The 22,188-nt window shown below is 31.6% G+C and overlaps 1 protein-coding gene across 5 annotated transcripts in view; it reads right to left on the bottom strand.

Moving 5' to 3' along the window:
* The window catches only part of LOC126744940 (protein TANC2), a 164,762-nt gene that overhangs the window by 61,332 nt on the left and 81,242 nt on the right, over window positions 1-22,188 (bottom strand). The window contains exon 2 of one of the 5 annotated variants that reach the window (XM_050452544.1): window positions 13,009-13,447. The exons of the other annotated variants lie outside the window; for them this stretch is intronic. Within the exon in view, the coding sequence (XP_050308501.1) occupies window positions 13,009-13,066 (58 nt within the window). The 5' untranslated portion in view covers window positions 13,067-13,447. The remainder of the gene's footprint in view (window positions 1-13,008; window positions 13,448-22,188) is intronic. 5 annotated transcript variants of the gene reach the window in all.

Below are 22,188 nucleotides of genomic sequence, written 5' to 3'. Positions count from 1 at the left end.
AACTCAAACTTTGAAGATCGATATCTCGGCTTCTATGGGAGCTATCGGGAAAATTCCAACGGTTTTGTCTTATTTTCGTCATTCCAAATCCAACGAGACCATCCGCAAGGTCGTAGCTTTTACGATAGCTGAGATATGGCATTTTTGATGCCCATTTTTGGGCTCAAAAACGAGGTCGAAAAATGACTTTTTCCGAATTTGCAAAGTGCTCTCATTCCCTTGATTTTGCTCGAATCCTGTTATAACCCGGTGTTTTCGTAATGTAGGTGATCTGAAGAAGACGCTGGTGTAGTTAGTTCGATTTCGAAAAAAAATCAATTTTTTGTGAAAAAATTTGATTCGATAGAAGTTTGTTGCTTTGTTCATAAAAACTCTGTTTCAAACATCATAGCTATGTAGTGTAAGAGTCTGATGATGGCGAGTGAATTCATCGAAATGCAGGACTCTTGGTAAAAGATTAGCATTTTTATTTGTAGAGAAAAGTCTTCCCTCCCTTTCAACCAGGTATATCATAGCCCCTCGATTTAAAGAATGGACTTTTACTTACAAGGAAAATGATAGGAAATTACAAATTTAATAATCTTTAAAATATATATTTTTTCATGATTCTTAATAATTCTATAGTAATCTAAGTTAATTGTTCGTGCTCGCTATTACTGTTAAACACCATATTTTAGGCTCGTAGGTTTGGCTTAAGATATAAAAAAGACTAACATTCTTTTTATTAATTTTTTTGGCAAAATAATTAAACAAAAGGTATACCTAGTCTTCTGTTGAATTGGAATTTTAAATAACTTATGGATATATTTAGTAATTTTTGAGAAAAGACTACATTCATTCATTCGTAACGGATATCTTTAAGAATCAATCAAAAATAGTTTTTCAGATCTTACGAATAAACGTTTTATCCAAGTGTAAGGCTCTTCCTGTCAAATATTTAGAAGTTAAACCTATATTGTCGGGACTCCTCGAAAATAGACTTTGATAACAAAAATATAAAATTCCAATTTTTAGAGACGTGAACATATAAAGTCCATTATTGACATTAATTTTTACTCAATTTATTTATACACTATCAGTTTAACTAGGTTTTTTTATTAATAGGCGTTATTCTAAAATATGCATTGCATCGGTAATATCAAACTGTATTTTTTTTACGTATGAAACAAACCACTCCCTGGCAAAGTGACGGTTCCCCCAATCTCGGCAAATATATAAAACAAGTTTGCAAGCCTTTTTAAGTATATAACGTATATTGTCGTTGCCTTATTGATTCTTGTACCCACGCATTATTTACTCAAATATTTATGAGTAAGTGGACATTTTTATTTACTTGCACGTATGCCACTTTCAAGCACGTTGTACATACATACGTAAGAGATCTGTGGGTTGAATGAAATGAATGAGAGGACTCATTCGGGTATTGCTTCTGTTTGTTGGGTATTCATTAAATCAAATCACAAAACAGTTTTATTTATTTTATTCTCGATACGTGTTTCGCTTACGATGTTAGCATCTTCAGGAGATTGCTGATATATTGCTACGAATTATAAGTCGTGTGAATGTGATTGATAGTGCTTTTAGGTTGATTTATGATAAGTTAGTAGTCTCGACAAGTTGTTGAGGAGTTTAAACAGTGGTGCGGTATTACTATATTTTTACTTAGAATTAAACTGAGTGGAAACTATAATATACTGTTTATCCCATAAAAGCTGTTTAAATGTATTTAACTTCTTGGAATAAATAAACATTTACTTCCAGGTAGTTGAGTTGAGTTCCGTTATGCTGGAATCAACTTGAAAACTGGTTGAAAGCATTTAATTGCCTGGAATAATTGGGAAATTTCTTACAGGCAATTGAGTTGGTATAAAAGCTGGGGATATGTACTTACTTTCCTCGAATAAATAACAAAATTTACTTCTACGCAGTTGAGTCGTATCCCGTTTTTCCATAAACTCTCTGAAATATGTTTGAGTACATTAAACTGCCTGGAAGAATAAGGAACTTTTCTTTTTTAATTACTATAGTTTTTAATAAAGAAAGCTTATCATTTCATGTATAGATTAATTACAAAAAAAACAAGGTTCAATACATATTATAGACCTTGATTAAATTATTCTGTTAACATATTAAAAATATAGAAGGCATTTGCTACTTAAACTACTCAAATAATCCTTCTGACAAGCATCTGTTTCATCTCATTTCCGTATTTTTTCCTCTGATGGATTAAATAGGCATCTGCAAATGACGATGAGCCCGTAATCTTATAGTTGGCACTCATTACGACGCGCTTTTAAAGATATCGGATGTGAGGATCAAACCCTTTTTAAACGTGGACTTTATATGGATAAATTGTGCTAAACACGACTTAGGGATTTTTGTGTATACCGCTTTCTCAAACGGTTTTAAAAAAGTTCATCAGCCAACACCCAAAGAACGCACGGTAGTTTAATAAACGGGTGTACATTTTTGGTTGAACTTCAACTATAAAAATAGAATAAAATTTCCGCGTGATATTCGTTGAGGAATTTAATATTCCGCTTATATGCAATAAAAAATGGCACAAATACTGCAATTTTTATAGCGATACGCCTTGCTTTCAAAAAATAAAAATAGGTTTTTTCTTTACGTTTTACTCGAAAATCTGAAGGTTATATGAGAAAAGTATAGATACAAAAACTATAGTTTTACTTATCACCTATAATTTTATTAAAAAGTATTTCTGCAATTATTTTCTGCAAAAGAACCGTTTTTCATCAATACAACCCTTAGCCCCCCACCCACCCCACACAACTTACCAGTAAGAAATTGTTTTAAAAAATCATTGTTTTCCAAAATAATATGCATGAATAACGGCGGATTTTGTCGTTAAAATCCAATCTAATAACACAGTTTGTTTATTTAAATTTCATATAATTATAAATATTTAATACAAAAACAGTGCTATTAGATTGGACGAAAAACTGTGAATTTTTCTGAAGAATTTCATCAAATATCTGAGGTGTAGTAATCGAGTTTAAAAACTAGATTTGCACATCCGGTATCAATTTTTCTAAATGCCAAAATTTTCCCCCTTTTGTAAACAGAATAGTATATAATATACGTATATTCTACAGTTAATAAATATACTTTGACCCTATACAGTTGATGAATTTACCAAAACCAAAAATCGTCGAATAAATATATATTTAACAATAATAATTATATGATGTGTTGCTTGGGCTAATACATTTATAATTATTAATGCACTATGTTAAGGACCTTTGTAGTAAATAAATAAAATATGTTTGAAGGTTAATGTACTTGCTTCTGTACAAAATACCTGCTTTTTCCGCAAACAAGTTCACTGACCATATACCCGTCTTTACATATTCCGTGATGCCTTCCTTAGCGGTTCTGCTTCAAAAAACCGAGAAAAAATCCGTTTTTCTTTTATTTTTTGTTGTTCGGTTTGTTTTATTTCCACTGATGTCTCGTATTTTACCGGATGCTGCCATTACCGTGAGCCAGCTCGACTTGCAATTACCGAGCTATTATCTTCATCATGTTATTAATGGTGGATATTAACTTCTGGTCGAAGCGTGATAAAGGCGAGCTTCTGTTACTTTGTAGAATTTTTTTTTAAATTTAATTTTTTCATTAAAGGCCTTAATATTAAAGGTAAAATTGAAATGCTTGGAATAATTACTCTAATAGTTCTACCAGCCAATTCAGCCACTTGGAGTGCCTAGAATAATTTTTTATATACTCTGACAGCGCTTTTAAGCAATTGAGCTACTTGGAGTGTCTGGACTACTCCTACTAATAATTAAATTGTTCATATCTCAAACCTGACAAGTCAGACTTTCTCAACTCACTTAATAAATTACTTAAAACTTAAGTACCCGAATAATTACCCTAAAAGACAGTTTAAATATGCCGATTACCAATTTTAATCAAAACAAGTTGTTTTACAGTATAGCCAGGAGCTTTCGGAGCGACTTTATTTAAATTTTTCGGTTATAAGCAACGTACGTAGGTACGTTCTCGCAGAGAATAAGATTAATCGGTCCGATAAGGCTAAACATGGCGCCTAACGAGGTCCAATATTGTAAACTGTCTCGTCTTCATTTATTTTAAACACAATTTCAATTTGCCCCGTGAATATAAAAATTCTGTTGGGTCGCGTAGTGAGCATCATTAAAAATGATTAGTCAATGTGAACATGCATCTCTATACTTGAATGTCATTTATAATCGTTTTTATGGGAAGTACTTTGACTAATTAAGAAGTATATGATGGATTATTTAAATAGGAAAGTAAACTTTTTAGTAAATACCTTATAAAAGGAGTCAATGTGTCTTATTAACCAAGTTGTAGCTTACCTATTGAATAAAGAAAATCATACTCTAAGGCATTTAATCTAACGTAAATTTAATTGCATAATTAGTATAAAGTAACACAAGAAGATATAAAGCAAAGCATATCCTCAAGTTATTCTTAGATATGACGTAGGTGAATTAAAGTCCAATTAGACCAAGCCTTGTTTCTCGATGGGAGCTATTTAAATACGCGTCCGCTCGGCAACGTTAAGACAAATTCTTTTGCTTCCTTTTTTTTTGTTTCACCTCTCGAACCTAGAACACACACGCAGCATTCACGCGATTCTATCTTTAGTACAGTGGTTGTAAATAGCGAGTTTTATTAAGACAAATGCAAGCAATTTCCAATATCCGAAAATGCCTTCATCATTACTCAAGAAAAAGAAACTGCATTAGCAAAAACAATAAATCAATCAATAAATTTACTATGCCAAACACTTCCGAACCTATCAGAAATTCCACATCTAAAAAAATCACTTCACGACTTTCCAACTTGCTATACGAGCACGGCCCGAGTCTGGCATGTTCAAAAAGTCGAGATAACATCAACGTAAATATTCTCCTTTGAAGACTTAACGGCACATACGAGTCAATTTGTTTTCTCTCGTTTATTCCTTCCTTTTCTACTAAAAATTTAAGACCTAGACCTCGTGTCAACGCATACGGACAAGCTCATAAATTTTACACTCATTGTTGAGGGATTCGTATGAAGCTCATAAATCTGTTTATAGGGGATTAGCTTCTACATTTTTAAAAATCAAAATTAAACAGCTTCTTAACGGACGCATTGTGATACGCATAATGAATATAAATATGAACAGGTATGGGCTTTAATAGGCATCACATCATGCGATTACTGTTAAACTCTTATCAATTTCAATCTACTTTATTCGCTATTAAGTCAGTTTACAAGTAGGTTGCAAGTCTGCTCACTTACTATATTTAAATTATTCAAACTAAGAATATGACATTCATACCGGAAGTTGATGAGACCCAGAATGAACCTTTGATTTATTTTACTAAGCAGTTTTTTTTCTTAATACTGACTTAAAATAATAGAAAGGAATTCAACATAAGATTATATTGTTAAAGTTTGCGCAAGGCAATAACCCAAAGTGCAATTAAAACCGCTATTATGAATTTCTGCCTAATCATAACTTATTCATTATAACGTCGTGGTAATTAAATCAAATTGCATTTCTGTTATTACCACAATGATAGAATTCTTAGATGTATGTACTTAAAACCTCATGCGCCGACGATTATGTTCACAGTTATAATAAATCTTCATTAACAATTGTACTTAAGGTTTTGCAATCATAGAGGGTGTGAATTACGGGTTTTTTTAGTTTTAGAATTTTAAGAGATAGCTGTAACAGCAGTTTTCACCACATAGACCATAAAAACATTTGGTTATAATGGGACTTGAGAAGATTTATAGGAATTATACAACTTTCCCTTTTTTACTTTTCCAAAGATTCCAAGAGTCCCAAAGACGCAAATTTTCCCAAAATTACCATATTTTGGAAGCTATTATAGCTACGATCCTTCAAATTGTTTCATTGCATTTAGGAGAATAAAAAAAATAAAAAGCATTAGAATTAGAAAAGTCTCTTTATTAGTTTTTCCACTATAACCTTTGAAAGTGTGAAATTATTCACTTCTTATACTGTGGTTACCTTAACACTCTCACACAAAATTGCGCATGTTAAAAAATAAGTCAAAAAAAATTTTTGGCGATTAAAGATCATGATAATGTTGATGTTGATAATGATACAACAAAATAAAACAATTCAACACTTCTGCGTCCTATGGTTTTATAAATATCCCATATGTTGGGCGCCAAAATTTGTTATTTAGCATAAATGAATAGGAAATGGATATTTTCTAATGGAGGTACAGTTTTGGAGTTTTTCAAAAATTTTCTGCAAAATTCTGAATATTTTCTTTTAAATTCCTTTTTTTCAAATTGTGAAAATTTTGACATTGAAAAAAAAAATTCCCGATTTTGATCTTAATTTCTAAAGTGATGAGGCTTGTTGAATTTGTATAGTGCAAAAATTCCAGACGTTTTTTAACCCAATAAATAAGTTTTTTAAATATTTCAAGATTTCCTACTTATGCCCATTAAAAAAATTATATTTTTTATACATTCCTGGATTGCTTATTTACGTCATGAAAAACCTTAGGCTATTACATAAATATATATATAAAATTACAAATGCTTCACTACTGATTTTAAAACAAATCAAACCGCCATTAATCCTATTTAATTTAATGCAAAGTCATAAATTTCCTTTGTAATTATATTAAGATTTAATTAAAAAAAGACTATACAATTGACAACAATGGCATTTACCGATGGCCAGATAAATCTTTTGCCTGATTTATTGCGGTATTATTGTTCCTGTTTTTGCATTAGACATACTCAACAGTAAGGCTTTAAATCATAACGTTTTTATTATTACACAAATTTTAAAAAACGAATTCTAATTACAAGTTAATGAGATTTAGTAACCTTGAACGACAGTTGCTGATATAAATAGACATTTGAACTGTAAAGGTTACTTTCATACAATTTTATGCTGGACCTGGTACTTTATAAAACATTTGAATGAAAAGAAAAAATTAGTGAATCTTAATGGAATTAATTAGGTACTTTACTTTAATATAAAACGTCTATTTAATTTCACGTGTGTTATTCTTTTTGAACCATTACATGAGAGACATCGTTCTATTTTCTCATAACATAAAAAGTCGTTTATTTTTTTTACCGTTTATTAAGTCACCGCTAGTGATGACTATAGACAGAAAGACAGTTAACATCATTGTAAAGTATGTTCTTTATTGTTATGTGAACATCTGACTTGTGATGAACTAATTTTTATTTATTTATTTATTATGAGCTTAAGGAAATATTTTAGTTAAACTTATTTGAAGGGAACGTTTGGGACTTTTAAATAAGCTTTTTATGCTAAGGTAAATTTACATTATATGAGTATTAGATCTATATATATATATATACCGGCACAAAATGCCGCCACCCTAAAATATTGGCCAAGTTTAATGTTTTATAAATTTTTTATTTTTTTTTTTGAGATTCTTACGATTTTGCCATCAGTTTTTAGATACATTTGTTGTGATTTTTTTAAATCATTTTGTAAAGCAGCATTTTTCGATTAGGCTAAATTATGTTATACAGGAGTAAAATAAACTGTTGTTTTTTCTCGTAATTTTAAAACACCCTGTAGGAAAATTAGGATGGATAATTCTGTTTACATACTGTTCCTTGTTCATCTTTGATGTATTCTAAACATTTCGATTTTTGATTCATTCCATTATCTCATTTCTGCTGCGAGCTGAAAATTTTTTATTAAAACGCTTATTTGATATCCGCTCCTAGAACCTATAGTACGCTCTTACTGATATTTGCTCAATTTTTGGAGTTATGAACATTGTGTCGAATATATAGAAGAAAAAAATCAATATTTTCAAAAAATATTTTTTTTTTCAAAATTTTGTACGAATTTTAAAAAACGTTGAAATAGGTGTCCAATTAAATTGTCCAAAGAATACGTGTACGAATTTTCAAATTTTTATTTGGTCAATTTTTTGAGTTATGAACATTGTGTCGAATATATAGAAGAAAAAAAATCAATATTTTCAAAAAATATTTTTTTTTTCAAAATTTTGTACGAATTTTCAAAAACGCTAAAATAGGTGTCCACTGAAATCTTTCAAAGAATACGTGTACAAATTTTCAAACTGATATTTGCTCAATTTTTGGAGTTATGAACATTGTGTCGAATATATAGAAGAAAAAAAATCAATATTTTCAAAAAATATTTTTTTTTCAAAATTGTGTACGAATTTGGAAAAACGCTAAAATAAGTGTCCAATGAAATCTTCCAAAAAATACGTGTACAAATTTTCAAACTGATATTTGCTTAATTTTTGGAGTTATGAACATTGTGTCGAATATATAGAAGAAAAAAAATCAATATTTTCGTAAAAAAATATGCTATTTTATACAGGGTGTACATTTTTTACGCGCCATATAAAAAAATTAAGTTGATGATGGTTTTTTCGAAACGAAACGTCGTACGAAAAATCTCGCAATGTTTTTTTTTTAGAGCCTAAAAAGTGGCCATGAGAAAGTGTCTTTTATTTTTCCATATCTCTTTAAATAACGCCACAAAGAAATAAAAACGAAATCGGCAAATTTCGGTTTTTCTCGAATATCTCCGGCACTACTTAAAATTTTAAAACTTTCTAAACGGCGTATTATTAGGTTCTAAAATGCGCAATTTTTCTCTAATTTAAGCAACCTCGTATCTCCTATAGCTGCCGAGATCCCCATGACAGACATCCCTATCTTGGACACACTGTATATATATATATATATATATATATATATTTGATTATTAATATTACCTTAAATGCCCAGAAAGAATAAATTTTATTGTAGATCTTTCGTCAAGCAAAAGCCTTTCAGCTTCTCAAATTAAAGCCATTGGTTATTCTAGGTTGTTCAGATGACCAAAATGTAATTAGCATATTGGTTATCATATTCACAGGATAGCAATGTACCAAAGACCATTTACTGATAATGCTATAAAACTATATAACTCTTTACTAGCGCAAATAGTAGCAGTTGATAATAAAGCAAAATTTAAATCCAATTTTATTAGTATTATTTTTTTTTACATGTATTTTTAGACACTTTATAGTATAGGGATTTCTATTTTTCAATTTTAGTTGGTTTATCTGATAGGATTTTGCTTTTCTAAAGCTAACTTAAGAATTTAAAATAACTGTATACTATCTTTGCAAATTTACGTAATAAAAGATATTTTTTATTATTATTATTATGTAGTAGCATAATTTCATATCGTATACAATTAAATAATGCATACGCAGTAAAGAAAAATTTTTATCGCCTTGTATGTTATACGTAAGTAGTATTTGTACAACATGAGTTACGTACGTTCAAAAAAGAACAGGCAAATTACAAATGTTTAAAGCATTCGTTAAACAAGTTGATCTGAACGTCCGATAAAGATAAAACGTTCACATACATACGAGTGTAACATGTGGAACAACTTGGTCGAATTGGAACGCCTTATCTGTAAGTTTGATTAGAAAAATTGGTATATATTTATATATAAAGAAAATGCTGAACTCGATTTTAACACTGGAATGCTATTTGGGGTACAGTTGTACCCCAGTGAAGTTTCAAAGTACGACCTATTAAAAATAGGTAGCGCTGCAGGCGTGGCCTTTTAAGTAGTTTCTTTCTATGAGCAGTCAGTTCTAGGGATGGGCGGTTATTAAAAAATAACCGGTTAATTTGAGACTTGGGTTAAAGCTTGAACGGTTAACCGTACGTAAATAACCGGTTATTGTAATAACCTATTAAATTTCAACATTCAGGACATTAATTTTGTATTTATGTAACCAAATTCGAGGGTATTGAAATTGGTAAGCACAAAACAATCTGATATTTGGTTACACATAATAAAACACATAAATAACACCTCACATAAAATCTCGATGTAAAAATTTTGGGATCATTTTTATTAATACTTAAATCTTCTAGAGAACCTAAAAATATTAATTGATTAGAGTATTCGGGTGTCAATCTGCTCCTATGGTCTGTGCAATTATTATTTAATAATGAAATCAGCCTTCCAAATGAGACTGATGCCCCTAAAACAGTAAGAAATCTCAGTGCAATCCTGCTGGTTTCAGGAAACGCCCCTTTGTTTTCTATCAAATAGCGGATTGGATCACTATTTCTTGATATTAATGGCTGAGTCAAGTATAGTTTAAACTCTGTTAGCAAACCTCCACTTGTATAATCCTCATCCATAGAAGACCTTACTATTTTAGCATCATGCACTTGCCAAATACTTAAATTTTAATTTTTTTCATTTGATGATTTTATACCTTGTAGTTTAATATTTTTGTCAACCTGTAATTTAATGTGACTAATGGCATTTGCAGCATTAAGTGGAGAACTGAAATTAAATTTTTTGAATCTTGGGTTTCCGGTTTCTGGTTATTGCTTCAATTAGTAGGTTATCAGATTTAACCTAAGGACAAGAATAACCGGTTAATAATCAGTTATTCGATATGAAAAAACCGGTTATTTTTGTCCATTCCTAGTCAGTTCATGTGTGGTATTAGTGTCGAGCAGTGCTTTTCTTATTCATGAAATATTTAGTAGCAGGGGTACAGGTGTACCCCAGTGTAGCAGATTATTATAGTTTCTTGCGTTTGCATGTAAGTATATACTTTTGATAAGTTACTGAAATTTATTAAAAAAAAATTGTAAAATATATATTTTAATTAGTTATATTTATTTTCTTTTTAGAAGACACAAAATGGCTTCTCAACAAAAGTGTTTCGATTTGTCAAATCCGAATGACATCGACGAAATACATCGTATCCTCTAGGATTCTGAGTTAGACGACTCTCCGACCTCTAGTGATAGCGACGAGGAAGACCTAATTATTCCGAGGCCATTCCATCCACTTCAGTTTGCTACGATTTTGAAGATGAATCCGATAACGATATACCGTTGATTCAGTTAAAACGCACGTATAAAACCAAAGTTAAAATTTTACAGGTTCCTACTAAACTACAAGGAAAAAATCAGTATAAGTGGTCAGGAGTGAAAGGAAAATCAGTTCGTCTAAAAACAAAAAGAAATCTTGTTTTACATTTACCTGGAAACAAAAACGAGTCAAGGAATCTACAATCAGGGCTAGAAGCTTGGAAGTTATGTTTTACTTTTACAGAATATACTAACAAAGAAATAGAACTTGAAAGATTAAATTATGGAAAAAAGAAACCCAATAATCAGGCCGAAGATCCTAACACGGCTGTCTCGACGGCTGCTTCGTTTACCAAAAACACCGACAATATTGAAATTCAAGCCATCTTTGGTTTATTTTATTATGCAGGAGTTATGAAAATGAATGCTGTAAATACCAACAAACTTTTTGATAAAGATAGTGGTATACCAATATTTCGAGCCACAATACCAGAAGCACGTTTTAGATTCTTGGTAAATTGTCTGCGGTTTAACGATAAAGATACTCGAGCTCAAAGAAGAGAAACTGACCAACTTGCAGCATTTCGGGAGGTCTTTGAAAGATCTATAAACAAAATGAAGAATTTATATCTACCATCCGAATATACCACAATCGACGAGCAATTGGTTGGATTTCGAGGACGATGTCCATTTAAAATGTACATTCCTTCGAAACCAGACAAATATAGTATTAAGCTTGTGATGTGCTGTGATGCTAAAACAGCTTTTGTACTTGATGCTGAAGTTTATGTAGGTAAGGACTCCACACCACGGGATGTTTCTGTTGCCCAGTATTATTGCGACAAACTTACCTCTTCCTTATAAGGAACGAATAGAAATTTGACTATGGACAATTGGTTTACCTCTATAGATACAGCAATGTTTTGCTATAGTGACAAATTAACACTTTTATCTTTTTGTCCATCGAAAAATAAAAAAAAAATTGTTAATGCTATCCACAATGCACGAAAAAGGAGATGAGCAACTTTCAACTGATATTCCGGAAATAATTAAATTTTATAATTCAACCAAGGAAGGAGTAGATACCTTGGACCAATTGTGTCACACATATTCAACTAACAGAAAGACTCGTCGTTGGCCCTTATGTCTATTTTATAATTTGTTAAATATTGTAAGGTATAACTCGATGATCCTTTTAAGAGGTTCTAGTGCTCCTAAAAAAGAAATTGTAACCAAGAGAAAAGCTTTCTTGAAAAAACTAGCACTTGATCTAATAAAACCTCAAACAAATTTTTGTAAAAATAAATAAATGTTTTGAATGCTTTTTTAACGTTGTTTTTATTTTACTTACCTATATGCACAGATATTTTCCTTTAGGCCCTTTTTTATTTGGGGTACAACTGTACCCTATTGTAGCATATTACATTGTAAAAATAAGTGTAACACTCCAAGGTTAAGATTGTTGGCAAATGAATGTTTATATTAGGATTCGTGTACACATAACTATATTTGCATCATCAGTAAGAAAAACATTGCTAGTACTATAATAGGTTCTAGTTTAAAAAGATCCACTGTTAGAATTTGCATTTTCACATTCCAAGTGAAGTAATTATAAATTACACATCAATAAAAGTATAAGTCAACTTAACGGTCGGTTACCTTTTAAAAAAAAGGGATCAAACAATAAAAGGGAACCCTCAGAAATATAACGTCGTCATCCCAAATACATTGTCCGATCTGTAAGCCATTAACATACTTTCGAGAAGAAGAGAAAGAGAGAGAGAGAGGAGAAAAAAAAAGAATCCGAATAACAAAAATTTGATTTTAACCGGAGGGTTCCAGACGGTATTTAAACGGTTCCCAGATATGGTTCGTGGAACCGTCCTCGACCACTACCGGTTTTCTTCGCCGCCGAGACGCGAGTGAGTCCGAACCTCAAGTGAATCATCCGTGTTTTCGATTTCGGTTTTCAGTTTAAGCTAGTGGGTTTAACGAACAGATGGTACCATATTCCTAAGAAAGTTTTCCAGTTCTGATTGACAAAAGTACTTCTACCTAGCACCATCACCATTTCAATTGGGGACTCACCTAAAACGCTAAGACTCCTCGTAGTACCACCATTCTGCTGCGGTTGCTCCATCGTCATTTTCTACTTTTTCACGGTCTATACACGGCGTTCACTGAACCCGTTTCAACAACACATACACACACACACACTCGTCGGTATAACTCAACACTTGCCACCGCATAATATTTCGCCAAGTCAAGATAGCTGTATATCTCGGTGCACATCTAAGTCTCTCATAATAATATATATGATATACCGGACCTGGGTCGTATTACTTCCTCTTTTTTTCCACGTAAAATTTGCGGTCTTTTAGGTAACCACCATCTTAAACGACGATGGCTTCTTTACCGAGAGAAGTGATTCATCAATTATTGATGACTCAACTGAGGTTCGATTAGTAACAAGTGATTGTGATTTGAACTGGTTTAATTCATTCCCTGATGGTGCATATTATAGAATCTGCAATAAAAATAGAGTTTTTTTTTAACTTTTTACATTAAATGCTCCTTGTCGTGTGGTCAAATGCACTCAACTGCATGGAAGAAATAAAAGAATTCTTCCAGGCTCTCTTTTCCCTTGCCTAGAAACATTTAAATATACGTCCAGGCAGTTGAGTAGAAGCTATCCCTTAATCATTTAAACTTAATGTATCCAGAAACACACGAAGCGTCGCTTTACGAAGGTTATTTCTAAATTTATTCAAATTTTTACTTAAAAGTTGTTAGGTTTCTTCATGCGTTTCTTTAACTTCTTTATTGTTTGTTTACTATATTAACTTTTTTTTTCCTTTTTTTTGGAGAAAATTAAATATGGACCTTGATAAAGAGAATATTAAGCGGCAGACCATTAGATCTTTGCATAGGCTAATAATAAGATAAGTAATTGTACAATAAGAATTACAGTACTGGTACATACTGTGATGTCTCGGTTTTAACTTATAATAAATAAAATAATTATTTCTTTAATCTATAGGCTTTAATTGTGTGGAAAAAGGTCTGAAAAATGTATATTTTTGCCTGGACTACCTGAAAGAAGGATTGCATTTTCTGTACTTCTAAGTACTATGCCTTATAGAATGCAGGGTGTTATATCTGCTTTAGGACGTACAAGAATTTATGTAGGATGAGTAAATGAAGGAAATTTAATGAGTATTACAAAACCTTTTTAAATAGACTCCATATTACGGAAGCTTTTTCTAGGTTTTAATTGCCTGAAACAATTAAGTTGATTCTTCCAGGCAGTTGAGGTCCAAAAATGAATTTGCTTCCTGAGGTTTTAACTGCCTGGAAAAAATATTAATTTTCTTTTCCAGACAGTTAAAACTCAACGTGAAATGTTTTCGTCAGACGGTTACCGTAACTAAATAGGGACCAGGAAAGAACCACAAATTCTATTTTTAGACCTCTCAGGTCCGTGATTTCTGGATGATCGTAATGAAATTGTGCGTCTCGTATGCAGTGGGATTAAATTGAAAAGAAAAGTACAATTTCCAGAAGATGCAAGATGTACCGGGGAATTGAGAGGAGGTAGAGACGAGGAAAGTCCAAAAATTCGACTTCTTATTCATTTTAAGCCGTCTCAGGTCCGAGAGTCGTTGACGATCGTAATGAAATTATGCTTCTCGTATGCAGTGGGATTAAATATGAAAGAAAAACACAATTTCCAGAAAATCCACGGTGTACCGGGGAACTGAGAAGCGGTAGAGACGAAGAAAAGTCCAAAAATTTGACTTTTTCCTATTTTCAGGCGTTTCGGGCCCTAGAAACCTGGACGATCTTAATAAAATTATGCTTCTCGTATACAGTCGGATCAAATACAAAAGAAAAACATAATTTCCAGAAGATCCAGGATGTACCGGGGAACTGAGAAGAGGTAGAGACGAGGAAAGTCCAAAAATTCGACTTCTTATTGATTTTAAGGCCTCTCAGGTCCGAGAATCGTGGACGATCGTAATGAAATTATGCTTCTCGTATACAGTCGGATTAAATATGAAAGAAAAACACAATTTTCAGAAAATCCAGGACGTACCAAGGAACTGAGAAAAGGTAGAGACGAAGAAAGTCCAAAAATTCGACTTCTTATTCATTCTAAGGCCTCTCAGGTCCGAGAATCGTGGACGATCGTAATGAAAATATGCTTCTTGTGTACAGTGGGATTAAATACAAAAGAAAAACATAATTTCCAGAAAATCCAGGACGTACCAAGGAACTGAGAAGAGGTAGAGACTAGAAAAATCCAAAAATTCGACTTTTTCTTCACTTTTAGGCCTCTCAAGTCCTTCTGTAATTCTCTTTTCTCTCTCTTTCATGTGGTTAAATGGTAATTTTAACAACGATTATTCATGATTTAATCCTAATCTGTCTAGAAGCATATGATGCGTCGCTTTACGAACGTTATTTTTGAATTTATTCGAGTTTTTACTTAAGAGTTGTCAGGTTTCTTTATGCGTTTCTTTAATTTATTTATTGTTTATTTACTGTATTGTTTTTTTTGGTTATAATATTAACTTGAAGACTTTTGCATAGAATATTAGAAATAAATTATTGCATTTTTCAATTGATTTTTTATTGACACGTTTTCCCTAAATCAAATAAAATATTATCAGTCTCTTTGATTCTCTTTTCTCTCTTAAAATTGGTTGAGAGCACTCAACTGCCTGGAAAAATTGAAATATTTGTCCAGGCAGTCAAGTGACAACTATCAATCTTTTTTCTCTCTCTGTCATGTGATCGAATGCACTCAATTGCCTGGAAGAAACAAACAATTCTTCCAGGTCACTTTACGAACATTATTTTCTAATTTATTTGAGTTTTTACTTAATACTTGTAAGGCTTTTTCATGCGTTTCTTTATTGTTTAATTTTTTTTAGTCACATTTCTAAGGCAGACTTCTTATAGGCGGAAGAAACGTTTGGTTCAGCATAACCAATTTTTTATAGGTTTATATGAAAAAAAAGAAGAGGTAGAAGAAGAAGGAGATAATAAGTACCATTGCTAATGAATTATTTTATTGTTCCAGGATCTTTTTGCAAAATTATTTCTCCTCAACTGAGTAAGAATGCATAATTTTCAATCTATTCACAGTATATCCTTCCATTAATAAATTATCTTTTGTAAATAACACATTTTTTTAATCCTCGATTTCTTTACTGGTTTTACATGTTTTCATGCCTTTTAATTATATACATAAAAGCATTTTTTACTTGATAAAATGTAAAACGATGTCCGGCTTACTGATAACCCCCATGTACAGGCAGTACATTATAACCTAATAGGTTATGTAGATACATGATAATTTTATTAACAATAATACGAGGGTTTTTTAAATTAGTTATAAGGCGCCTTGAATGCACATGGAATTTTTTAATATCTGATAAAGAGAGATCCTTTTCAGTCTATTTAACGAGTTTAAATTAAAATATTCAAAAAGCTGCGTATTTTTCCTTTAAGCTCTTACAGTAAATTTTCTTTATAGCTTTAGCTCATATAATGAAATCGTGTTCAGAAGGACTTTTTCTATCTTAGATTATTGAATTTCAGTTATAAATAGATTTTTTTTGTGACTTGTCTAAAGCATTTGACTGCATCAGTCATACTTACTGCAAAGCGAGTACAATCTTCTTTTCTACCCATGGTGTAGATCAATACATTTTCTTTCAAAGCATTAAAAGTATTCTCTGGTTCTTATACCTCAAAGCGTTATCTAACATTCGATTTCGAAAAAAAGCTCCTTCACTTCATTGTTCTTTCGAATTAACGAGATAGATAGATAGTATCTATCGCCCAACTGTCTATAGGTATAAAGGTCTTCGAAAAAAATTCTTAAGATTTCTTTATCATAAGCGTCTATTAAATTTTAAGTGGGGTTGCGTAAGTCGTGTAGGTTGAATTTTAAACTAATCCATTAATATTGATTAAGGTTAAACGCGGCTATTTTGAAGATGACCGAGGATGGTAGGATTATTCTTATATTAGTGTGGGAGTATAATGAAATCGAGTCGAGTAAGTTTAACTGAAATGTATGGTGCATATACTAATGATTATCAGATTTAATTTATTTCTTCTTATATTTCTTATTATTATTCAAATCACGTGCGTAAATTTGTTGTTGTTTGACGCAGTCCATTCAAAATTTTTCACTTTCTTTAGTACTATTAAATCAATGCTATAAGGACCTAAGTCTACTATTTAAAACTAATTGTGTTTCTCCTTAATCTATCTCAAATATTTAAACCCATTCCATTGTAGATCCTCAGAAGTACGCCGCCAGTCATAAAGTTTCAAAGTCCAGTGCAAAATCGTAAATTCCGGTTCTTTGTGTTGAGATTCCGAAGTTGTTTTTACAGCTCCATAATATAAACAAATAATACGAGCGATCTGGCGTTTCTCACAATACCCGAACGCATTCATTCCAAATATTTTTTTTATATTTTACGCGTATGGAGCTTCGTATGGGAAAGTCAGTCGGCTTACACGATATTTACGAGGTTATTTTATTCCGATTTCCAAAAATATACATCGACAGCTGTTACGTAATATCTCACCGATGGTGATTCGGTAAGGTTTCCGATTTAAACAATAAACAGGATTGATTTGTTAGTTTCGATGTGTCTTATTTGAGAGATTAAATATTTGAATATTCAACAATTTTTTACCACATTTCTAGAATCAGTTAGTAGTGGACATTTCTAAAACTTTTATGTTATTTCATTACTGACTATAATATCTGCAAATAAAGACCCACAAATATGTATTTACATTTAAATGCTGTAAAAAGAAGGATTAAGAAGTACATCTTGAGTTCCGGGTTACTTGAAGACTCTGAGCTTAAACCACTGCTGTTATTCTCTTCAGACTAGTCCATGAATCAATAATTTTCAAATTTGGACTACTACAACCCAAGATATTCAATTGCCAATAAGAGACAAATTATTTGGTTCCTTACAGGAACTCTTGGACTAAGAATTCCATTATTTTCACTTTTTGTGAATGAAGCTTAGTGATATTTTCAAAAAAGGCAAAAAATAGTCCTTCGACTAATCTCTAAATCACAAATTTCTAAATTTGGACTACTAGAACCCAAGGTATTTAATTAGCAATAAGAGACAAATTACTTGGGAGGCACTCTTGGACTAAGAACTCCATTATCTTGCCTTATAGTGAATGAATTTCTTCAGAATAGTCCATAAGTCAATACAGTATAAGCTCGGTGGCGTAAACACTCGTATATACGAACAACTTGGTTTTGTGAATAAAATATTTTTTGTATTAGGTACTCTATAGTGTGAACAGAAGTCTGTTCGATAATGTGAACAATTAAACAATACGTTTTTAAACGGTTTTTGAGTCAATATGCCAGTAATATTTTGACTGTCTCGCTGGTTTTTGATTTGTCGTAGCATGTTTGCATGGTTCACGGCATTTATATGGCTTTTATTCTTCAGTTGACTTTAAACGCGAGACTTGACTTTAAAACGAGTAATAAATTCGGTAACAACCTGTCTTTGCACGATTCTCAAAATGGGCAAAACTGTCAAAAACAAGGCCCTCACTCTACAACAAAAAGCAAATATTATTCAAGAACATCGAAAAGGTGTGTCAGTTACTATACTGGCTAGAAAATACGGAGTTGCTAAATCAACAATTTGTTCGATCAAGAAGAAAAGGGAGAAGATTCTTGAAAGGGTAACCAACTCATTAGGACCAAATAAAAAGTGTACGTTAAAATCTTGTGAGTACCCAGAAATGGAAACACAGTTGTACAAATGGTTACTTACTCAAAGAGAAAAAACTCTTTCAATAAGCAGCGATATATTAAAACAAAAAGCAATCAGAATTTTTGGAAATGTATATCCTGCGACAATGAAGTATAGTGCAAGTGATGGATGGATGCAACGTTTAAAAAACATAATAATCATCCTCTTCCCATAATGTGCACAATTGGTAGTATGAACTAAGGTTGGTTTTTTTGTGTTCTTGTTACCAAGCTTGTACTGTAATTTGAAAATCAGTGTTCAGTTGCCAATAAGAGACAAATTATTTTATTCCTAAAAGGCACTCCTTGAATAAGAATTGTAAAGAATATTTTGACTTTTTCAGTGTCAATTTTAACCTTTTTTCCAAAAAAGACTAAAAAAATCTTTAAAATAGTCCATGGAATAATAACTTTGGAAATTTCAACTACTAGAATTCAAGATATTCATTTTCCAATAAGAGATAAATTCTTTTGTTTCTTACATCCTTACATGCACTCTTGGAATAAAAATTCTAAGATCTTGATTTTTTTCATAAAAAACTAAGAAGCCTTCAAAATAATCCATAAATCAACAATTTCACAATTTTGAATACTAGAACCTTAGACATTAACTTGCTAATAAGAGGCAAATTATTTTGTTTCTTACAAGCACTCCTGGCATAAGAATTCCAATAGATTGACTTTTTACGAATAGATCATAGAATTTTTTTCAAAAAATACTAAACAAGTCTTTAGAGTAGTCCATTAATCAACAATTTTAAAATTTCGACTACTAGAACCTATGGTATTCACTTGCCAATAAGAGACAAGTTATTGTGTTCCTTACAGGCACTCCTAGAATAAAAATGCTGTTTTATTTGTGAATACTTATCTCTTTGATACTGATTTACGTTGCCGATCTTAAACACTGTTTTTTACTGTTTATTAGATATCCTAGTAAATTACCCTCGAACCAATGAACTAACAAGCAACAATCTGTATCTGCTCTATCCGCATTTTACCTCAGATCCCCTAGCAGGTAAATAGAGCTCTTTTTTATATGCAGTGTACCTAATATGTATAATATTTCCTTCTCCTTCTAACTCGTCTGTAAAAACTATTGTAATTTTATGTTCTGATTATTTATTTGTATTGTTTTTATATATATAAGTCTAATTTGTATAACTATATATGACAGCCTTTGCTTTGGTGCGTTGATTTGTCTAAAGAGTTTTTATTTATTTTTTTTTTGTTGTTCAATTTACTTATTATTTTTATTATTAGGATATACTATTAAGCAATGTATATTAGATAAATAAATACATTTCTGATGATATCCTTGTACCAGTTGCCAAGTTCCGTATAATCCCTTATTTATTTCCAGATATGCATATATAATCGCGATAAGTAACCACTGGTGGAAAAAATGCACCCGAACATAATCGACTGCGTTGTGATCTTAGCAAGAAGTCCCATCTAAATATTGACTTACTTTGACATGTCAACTATATATCGATTTATCCATTCACACTAAAAATGATAAATTTGTAAATATTTAGATAAGATCCTGAGTTTTTTTCTAAATAATATGCCGCCTATCGTCATACGCGTTTTATTAAATAATCATTTTCTCATCGGCGCCAGACCGTCATATTATCTCGTCTCCTCGAATAATGATTAACTTGGCGAGTTTTTTGTTTAATAACATAATAGGAGTGTTTAATTACAATATGGCAATCACACCTATATTTAGTGTAATTTCCTTCGATAGACTGGGGTTTTTATTGCTTACTTAGTATTACATTTTTCCGTTGATTTATCAGTGAGATCTTGTTTGTTTTCGTCTTAAATTTATCTATAAGGTTTTTTGGCGCCCAACCAAAACCACCGATTACAGGCGTATGAGGTTAGTTTAGTCTTTTATAGGCATTTAAGTGTCAAGATATTGACGAATTTGCCAGAGATAATTAATTGTATTAAGTACAGGAGCGCCTATAATAAAACATTCAATATCTCAACTTCTACTAGAAGGATTCCAATGATTCCTTTAATTATAGTTAAGGCAGACCTCAGGAGATCCTAAGATTCAATACTAAACTCATGAGTAATCTTGTTGAGTACAAGAGCACCTATAATAAAACTTCCAATATTCATCTTCTACTGCAAGGATTTCATTGATTTATTCTATCTGAGATACCACAGGGTTCCAATTTAAGTTGACTGATGTGATTCAGTTAATGGTATTCATTGGTCAAATCATAGAAAAGAAATTTGAACTCTTACAAACTAAATAATGTATGCTTAAACGCGTCAATGAGCTTACTAGAATTTCTTACCTAAAAATTAATATTCATACCATGTTGTAAAGACGTTGCAAACAAAGCATCTCAAATGAATTGGTTTATAGTAAGGCATACTAAAGAACTTAATAATCCCAGTGCAATAGGGTGCAAATAAATAAACTTTTTTTTCTCTTTCCTAGTTCTTGTAAAGCAATTTTATTCCGATATAAGTTGACGTCTATGGCTTCTCCTAAATTCCTATACAAAATTTAATAAATGTACGTAAAATTAAAAAAATAAACTTGACTGGTAATATCAGATTTTACTCTTTTACATCGTTAACTTCTCCCGTAAATTGGAAACCCGCATGCTTCACTCGAAACAACTTAATTGGCTTCTAAAATTACTTTATTCCACTTAGGAAATTATCTGCGTTAAAATCATTGATTATTTATTATTAGAATTAAGATTTAATAACAATATAAAAGAGTATTGGTGACTACACAACAGATCGATCACTTTTTCAAGCTCGAGTAATTAAATGAAGGAAAATGATCGATAAATCATCATTTAAAAACGGACCCCACGTTGGGCGCCACGAAATCCGTTTTAACAACCGAAAGAAAGTGTTGAACGTGTTACGAAGAAAGTACCTGCACTGACCTGATTCCCTTCTCTTTTTTTTATATTTATATATATTCTCCTGTTATAATAATGTGATAAAGAATGAAAAATATTAACACACAGAAGAAACTAAAAAGAGATTTAATGAAAAATAATTCATCTTCTTTACTTCGTACTTCGTCGCTCTCATTACTGGAATCAGGTAGAACGGGACAGAGAGTCCTTAGATGGTCGGTGCAGTGACACGTATCTCGATCCCAGCCCATCATGCCGGTTCGCTTTTTCCTTCCTCACTTCTAACAATAGATTTCTAAAGTTAGTACGCTCGTTAAATGCCTTTTATTTCTTTTGTACCACGATGTGGCACGGTGCTATTTTAAAAGAACACAACTTCTTGTCCTATTTTTATCTTATAGCGTGCCACCCTAATGACCATCAGGTGATCATTTTCGATTTATTAGGTATTACTTTATTGATTTTTTTCATTTGTTTATTAATGATAAATTTTATGTGAACAAGCTTTGTTGTAAAAGGCAGTCATTTTCAAAGTCTTTTTGTATC

Source organism: Anthonomus grandis, chromosome 15 (assembly GCF_022605725.1).
Source record: "Anthonomus grandis grandis chromosome 15, icAntGran1.3, whole genome shotgun sequence".
Lineage (NCBI taxonomy): Eukaryota > Metazoa > Arthropoda > Insecta > Coleoptera > Curculionidae > Anthonomus > Anthonomus grandis.
Note: the sequence above shows the minus strand (reverse complement) of the source record. Positions and strands in the feature narration are given on the sequence as shown.